The sequence below is a fragment of the Brassica oleracea genome, chromosome C9 (assembly GCF_000695525.1).
Source record: "Brassica oleracea var. oleracea cultivar TO1000 chromosome C9, BOL, whole genome shotgun sequence".
NCBI classification, from domain to species: Eukaryota; Viridiplantae; Streptophyta; class Magnoliopsida; order Brassicales; family Brassicaceae; genus Brassica; species Brassica oleracea.
In genome coordinates this window covers 25,699,006-25,706,797 of record NC_027756.1, presented here as the reverse complement: position 1 = coordinate 25,706,797, position 7,792 = coordinate 25,699,006, and the positions used below count along the sequence as shown (strand labels likewise).

Sequence of the window (7,792 nt, the reverse complement as noted above, 5' to 3'; positions counted from 1 at the left end):
GAACTTCATCAGTGGAACTGGATTCCAGGATTCTAGAAACCAGAGTGGGAACATGAACTTCTATGGCAATGGACAGAGGAGTAATTTAAGCCAGAGTTCGCAGTACCAAAAACCCTACAGCAACAACTACAGCAGCAACTACATGAGTTATGGAAACTCATCCTACCCGAAGCCACCACCACCTACTCAGGAGAGCAAGATTGAAGCACTGCTTGATAGGGTTCTTGAGGGACAGCAGAGCATGACGATGGAATTCAATTGGAAAATTGATTCTGTCTACAACAACCTGAACACAAAGTTTGAGACTTTAAGCACTCATGTGAAGAAGCTGAAGATACAGGTTGTTCAGACATGAGAAGGTGTTAAGAGGCAAGAAGCCTTAACAAGGGGGGGTAGGAGATGATGTGATGAAGCACCACGTGAATGCCATCGTAGATGATAATTTTTGGCAAGTGGTGAAGCATGAGAAGCTGCACGAGAAAGATTTTGAAGTACAGAGCTCGATGAGTTTCAGTGGATCGCATTGGTGTCGATCGACGCCAGACTTCGAACATCGATCGACGAACGTCAACCAGGACCGATCGACAGCTTCTCCAAAACATCGATCGACGACACCTGCAGAATCGACCGCATCTTGCAATGCCGTGAGGATCATGACTCACGAGGAGTTCGCAACAAGACACCCACATCCGCCTAGCCCTATTTACCCACAGATTGTGGATGTTCTTCAGAGAGACCAAGGAGACTAAAGAGGACATTAGGAAAATGTTCTCTGAGGCCAGAGAGTAGATGAAATATAGGATTACACTGAAGAAGAGGAGTGATCGTCAGAAGTTTGCAATACCATGTACGGTGAAGGGTATTGAGTTCCCACATGCATTATGTGACACAGGAGCGTCAGTGAGCATCCTACCTAGGGTTATGGCAGACAATCTAGGTTTGAAGGTGGTGCCTTCCAAGGACATTCAATTTTGTGGATTGTTCTCAGAGGAGCTCAGGAGCAATTGTAAGAAACCTAGAGGTGCAGATTGGTAATGCCCTAGTTCCAGTAGATTTCTATATCTTGGATATCAACCTGAACTGGAACTCTTCTCTGTTGCTTAGGAGAGCCTTCTTGTCAACAGCTGGAGCAGTATGCAACATTCAAACCAACCAGTTGTTTCTGATACTCATAGACCCACATGTCTACTACGATCCTATTCTAGTCATAAAGCCACAGACATCCTCCAGAAGAATTGATGATCCAGGACTCATAGCAGCATGCCACTGTGGAGCCGAGTACGAGACAAAGTATTATGCGTCGATCGAAAATCACACCGCAACATCGATCCACAGTGCCAAACAGAAATCGATCGACAGCAGTCCAGGCGATTTGGAGAATGACTACTACAATCCCACCATGGTGGTACACACTGCGAATACCCACCAGAGATACCCTGCATACAGAGGAGTATGATGAGGATTATGAGGAGGAATGAGCTACAGAGAACAGAGGCATTGTTGCTGATAAAGATAGACTCCTCCACCATTCCTCTTGGACAAGAAATGCGACGTCGATCGACAAAAACATCCCAACATCGATCGACACTCATCATCACCAGATAAACCGCAAACGAGCATCGACCGACATTGCCTACTACCCATCGATCAACACTGGAGTCGACCGTGCACGAGAAGGAGATTACTCAATTGGCAGTTGGGCAGATGATCACTATCACGAGAGCTATGCAGTAGAAACAGCAGTACATGAGCCAGAAGTAGATGAACCTCATGAAGGTTTCACATATGAGGAACTTCTTAATCACCAGGAACGCTCAGATACAGATTCACTGTTTGCAAAATATTGTGGAAGAGGCACCTGTTTCTACCATCCTTTCCCCGGGGCTAGACGCCCATCGATCGACATCAACATGCTTCTTGTCCAGCAAGAGAGTATGGGAGTAGTCTACAGAAGTAATAGTCTTCAGAGACTCTATTGCACTTAATGGTTGATGCTATATCTTCATATGATATGAGGTGGTCAATGGGATCTTCATGAGGAACACCAAGAAAATTTGCTGACTCACAATAGAGATATATGCAGGGTTCAGCTCAAATCAAGTCCTCTGGAGTGTAGAACGAAGAATCTCAAACCTGTTATCATAGAACTCTTCCACTTCATCGCCGATTGACACCGGACGCATATCAGAGCAGAAGGAGTTTGAAGTGTGTCAAAATATTTTTGATGGAAGAACCACCAGGCGACCAGACAAGTCTGGAGCAAAGAAGAGGAAGAAATGGAATCAATACTGTTCATCGACAAAAAAAAGACTAGAGAAAAACGAGTTTGCACAAGAATCGGCGATGGCTAGCTAAAATCGATCAACAGAGCATCAGGAGTATCGATAGCCACTTAAATGTGTTGATCGCCACTCATATCAAAAGCAAGTATGTCGTTTTTTCTTGTTAAATTTAGTCCTTATGATTTATTTTTTCCACCAATCTTAGATTGTATAACACTAAGGACATTGTTGTTTAAGCATGGGGGAGGTTTTACAGATATTGAGTTTTGTTTTGAACTTTTGTTTTATGAGTATTTATTTAGTTTTATTGAGTCAAGAAGGGAATGATGAACTCTTTCAATTTTACTTACTATTTAACCATTCTCTAGCATAATTCTTTGAGGTTATTGAGTGCAGGGTGTACTGAATGGATACGGTAAAGTGGATCGCCTGCCAATAACATCCACGCTAGCTGAGAAAGTCTGAAGGAACCAAAGCTGACCTCCAACCTTAATCAAATTAGCGTTCTTGTTTTGAGGCTTGGTATACACTGTATCGGATTCCTCCTGCAAGTCTGGAAGGTAAAAGTCTTTGTGTTTTTGGTTCCCCTCTCACCTCTCTTTGGCATCTATATACTATAAAAGATTGAAATGAGTTTTTGCAGTTTAGAGGGGTAGGAATGTTTCCCGCAGCCCCATTATTCTACTCTAATAGAATGATCACACATTGTTGGAAAGCGAGGGATAGGTACATTACCGATGACCCACTATTCGCCTACACTTTGCAAAAATAAAAAATAAATAAATAAATATCGAAAAGAAGATGAATAAGACGGACTGCATCTGCGTCACTATTCATTGTAATTGAGATATAAGATTCAGAGAAGAGAAAGGGAAATAATCAGTGAAGAGTACATGTGTGTTCAGATACTTGTTGGGGTAAGAATGTGTCCTTTAATCGATACTCCCAAGATTTAGCCTACACATTTATATGCAGAAATGAGGTCAGTAGAGGGGTATGTCAGGCGAAATCAGCTGAGCAGTAGGCTGGATAGTTTGGTTGCTAAGCTAAGGTCTAGTACATGAAATGTCTCTAAAGTTGGCACTGATCTGACGTGGCTTGCAACTGTTTTCAACTTCTTTCACATGTTAAATCTTGTTTTGCTTGAGGAGAAGCAAAAGAATAAGTCTAGAGAAGTTGATATACCATGGATTTTACCACTTTTAGACCAAGATATATGACCTATTTAGAGTATATTATATGGGTTTTGAGTATGTTTTATAGTGTTTTCAGGTTCAGATACGTTTTAGAGAACTTTGGTAATTTTGGAGCTTTTTGAGGTGTAGAATTGCACAGACGCGTCAGATGTTTAGCTATGGATGAAGACGTTACCACGGTGCGATTGAGCCCATATTTTGATTCAAGATAGATCTTTGAGTTAGATTTCCAATGCCAACGGTTTGAAGTCAATCAGCATCTTTTAGAGGTTATGCATGTTTTACTGAAGAGTGGTACGTCTGCCTCACGAGAGGAAGCTGTCGAGGAGATGAAGGAATGTCGATCAACGACACAGCCTTGGTGTCGATCGACGGTGATCCAGGAGATGGTTCGAGCCTATTTCATGACCGACTTAAGTCCAGAAGTTACCAATTATTACCAGAATGTCCCTGCACGACTTAGCCCCTATTTATATGTTTTCTAAGCCATTGTTGACGGCTACGCTTTCTATGCTTTCTATTCTAATTTTGTAGGTTTTCTCCTAGGTTAGGAGAGAAGAGAGGAACTCATTCAGAGTCCTCTTGGAATTCCATTAGTTTTGGTTTTATTTATATTTATTCTATTCAACTATGATTTTTGTGACAAACTTCATGTCTGAATAGATCTACCTGCTAGATCTAGGTTTTCTAGGGTTTTGATGTTCTTCTGAGATATAGAATTGTTAGGGTGATAATTGAATCTTTCACATAATTGTTCTTAATGCTTGTTTCTGGAGTAGCTAACTAGAAACATGATCAAAGAATAGTTAGGCGCAGGCGAAAGCATGGTCTATTACCTGAATCTAATCATGTTGAGCTAAGTTGCTAGGCGCACGCGGAAGCTGGTTTAGATAATTTAGTGAACAAATCGAATTAGTTCTTAATGCTTTTCTAGAAGGAGTATCGATCGATACTCAACCATTGGTATCGATCGACGCTCGTTCATAAATTTGCATGCGAGAGCTGGAATCACATGATTCCAGGCATCTGATTAGTAAGCGCATGCGAGAGCTAGTTTACTTGCTTATATGAATTCGAGTTCTAGGATCAACCCTTAACATCTGTAGGTTATAGTTATGATAACTTGATTGAAATCCTAAGTCTAGCAACCATCTTTCCATCAAACCACTCATCAATCTACCAAACAATTCACCACTGTTTTAGTATATTTAATACTTTTATATATATTAGCCTAGGTTAATCGCGGTTTGCTTGAGTCTATTGTGTGTCTACGCTCCCTGTGGATTTGATCCCTGAGTACTACAACTAAACCTTTTGTTTAAAAGAGTAAAGTCACTCCTTAGAATATGATATCAATTATTTCTCATAGTTTCTGAGAAGTGGGTTCCTCAATTGTTGATTTGAAGTTTTCTGCAAATTGTTCACATGTGGGATTTTAGCCTTTCACCTAAAAATATATTTACATTTATCAAATATAAACGGAGATCGAAGAGAAACCAATGTTAGAGACTGATTTTGAGAAATTACTGATGAAATTTAACAAGATGAATTACTTGGAATCAGATATGTGAGAAAAAGTATTGTCTTTTCATTTATTTTTCTAATTTCTTTGGTCAATAATAATGATATTCATGTTATTATTTGCAACTAATTAGTTAATTGGTAATTTTCCAAAAATGGTGGATTCTTCCAACAATTTTCCTTTAAAATGGTATCATTCTTCACTTTTGGTTTTATAGGTAGGACATTTCAACAAATCGGACTTAGCAACAAATCGGACTTAGCTATTTGTTAGTGTATAAAGTTGGGAAATTAATTATTATTTGGAAAATTCAAGGAATTGTGCAGCCAACACATCGTATTTGTTTTAAGAGAAAAGAAGACACGAAACCCAAGTAGATATTAATGTTGAACGATTTTAAAAAGCATCATATATCTTTAAGTACAACCATTAAAAGTCCAACTAATTAGAAACTATATGAAAACGAGTAAAGTTGTAATTAATTAGAAAAAGAAAAACGCAATGTACGCTACAAAAGAAACTTTAATGACAACAAGGGTCACTGTTGAAGCTGAGAGGTGGTTGGTGCCAGAACTTGAGGGAGACGGTGCAGTCATGACCGGAGACTCAGCCAAAGATGGTGAAGATGTCGGTGACGCGACCGAAGATGGCGAAGTCATAGGTGTTCCAGCCGATTGAGAAACTGTATCAATATTTTACTTTTATATCTCTAATTAACATACAATATAATATAAAAAGTTAAAAGAAGACCCTTGTTTTTGAAAAAAAACTAATAATTTACATCTGTAGTTATAAATGTAAGATTATACTAATAAATACAAATGCAATGTAAGTGACAAATCAAAAACTTGGTTTAAAAAATTCCTCAAAGAATTGTTTGATTGCAGTGACCGAAAAATCTAGAAACAAAACTAACAACACATAAAGTACCAAACTAAGATGTGAGCTGCCTTTTGAACAATCAATCCATAAAAAAAAATTAAACAGATTAACAGAACAAAAGATTTCAGTTTCTTTTTTTTCTTACCAATATTCAGTTCGGTTACGAGTATAAAAAATATAATTAAAAATAAAGTATAACATATCCACAGTGCAGTTTACTTTTAGTTATAGCAAATGCGATACCAGTAATTTTCTATTAAGTCTAGTGATCCTCAAGTTATGAAAATGATTTTGTATACCAGAACATCTAGAAAATTTCCTTAAAATAAAACTCAAGATATTAATTATGAAAGAACACAGAAAAGCCTTAAATATTAATTATGTAACATAATCGATTAATAATTAATGAACAAAGGCCAAACTAACTCAACAAGTACTCAGAGACATACCAGGACTTGATGCAGCCGGTGTCACCTCGTCCAGCATCGCTACACCAGCAATAAAAGTTAACTTCGAATCAATGAATGAATATACAACGCAAAAAAACATTAGAATCGAGGAAAAAAAACAACAATACTCACGACAATGAGTAGCAACAATCGGGAGCTTGCAAGTCGTAGGCATGGCACGAGCTCTAGTGTTATTAACGGCAAACCCCATAGTTTTGCTACTTTCTAAACCGACGCAAACACACGTAGGGTTATACTGTAGAACAGATAAGATTCCCCCACAACAAACTTTCGTGGGCTTAGTATCATTTGATCCGGGGGTAATGTACGAGAGACAATCCATCATGTCATATATAACGCTGGAGCAATCAGAATTCGACGGTCCCGGCGCTGGAGCTGCTACCAGTGAAGGAGAATTTGCCGGTTGTGATTTGTTGCGAGCATGAATGGGTGCAAATGATGATGATAGTAGAAGTATTAAGATAGAAAGAAGAGATTGCTTCATTATTGCTATATTCTTCGAAAGTTCTTATTGTTTATTGTTTTCTTTGTGTTAGGTTGGTTTTGGTATATGGGAAGACGAGGTTTATATAGAAGTGAACTCGGCAGAGAAAAAGATAAGAATTTTTTGTTTGTTTGTAAGTTTTTTTTCCTTTTTAAGGGTCTGAAGCCCGGTTCTCCCGTTCCTTAAATTTTGGGGGTTAGAGATTATTGTTGAATAGGTTAGTAGTTTGTTATTATCTTGTAAGGATTTGATTGTTTCTGTTTTATTTTCGTTGAGTTGATCATCATGTTTAAATGATTTGTAAAAGGGGCGCGCATGCATATCTTTGACAAAAAGTTAAATTTTAATTTAAATTCTGATATCATTTTGGTGTGTTTGTAATTTTATTTTGTGTGACAACTGATACATATAGTTGACAAAAGAAAACTAATATAATAGTTGACAAAAGAAAACAAACCAATAATATGGAGAAAATGAATAGGATAGCAGTAAAAATGTTTTTGTCACAAATATAGCCTTTAAAAATAAAATTAACTAAAATAGCACTTAATGTTTTATTAAAAGAGATAAATATACACTTATACCCCAATGGTAAATTAATTTAGACATTAGGGTTTAGAGTTAAGGGGTGGGATTTATGATTTAGGGTTTAGGGTTTAGAGTTGGAGAGTGGGATTTTGGGATAAGATTTCAAATTTTGAAATATAAAAAAAAATTAAATTTTTCATAACATAAAATGCTATTTTGGTTATTTTAGTTTTTCAAGACTATTTTTGTGACATAAACTTAGAAATGTGCTATTTTGGAGATTTGTCCTAATATGAAATCGTTAGAAATAAAAAAGCTGATATGAAACTGATAAACCCAAATTTTTAGAAAAAAAAACTGATCAATACAAAATTGTTAATACTTGTGTTCATTAATGCTACGTGCTTTACAAAATATTACCGAGCCCG

The 7,792-nt window shown here is 37.4% G+C and overlaps 1 protein-coding gene across 1 annotated transcript; it reads right to left on the bottom strand.

Moving 5' to 3' along the window:
* Positions 1-5,359: 5,359 nt before the first annotated feature.
* On the bottom strand, positions 5,360-6,882 carry LOC106317127 (non-specific lipid-transfer protein-like protein At2g13820). The gene is made up of 3 exons (XM_013754985.1): positions 6,464-6,882; positions 6,332-6,370; positions 5,360-5,682 (listed from the first exon to the last, which is right to left on the bottom strand). The coding sequence occupies exons 1-3, from the start codon at positions 6,834-6,836 to the stop codon at positions 5,483-5,485; spliced, it is 612 nt and encodes a 203-aa protein (XP_013610439.1). The 5' UTR covers positions 6,837-6,882; the 3' UTR covers positions 5,360-5,482.
* Positions 6,883-7,792: the final 910 nt, after the last annotated feature.

Bases quoted from the DNA above. Each gene is read 5' to 3' on its own strand.
- LOC106317127 (XM_013754985.1), bottom strand. From the start codon at position 6,836: ATGAAGCAATCTCTTCTTTCTATCTTAATACTTCTACTATCATCATCA. The intron at 6,371-6,463 runs GTGAGTATTGTT...TTGCTGGTGTAG, and splicing joins GATTGTTGCTACTCATTGTC to CGATGCTGGACGAGGTGACA. The intron at 5,683-6,331 runs GTATGTCTCTGA...ATATTGATACAG, and splicing joins ACCGGCTGCATCAAGTCCTG to TTTCTCAATCGGCTGGAACA.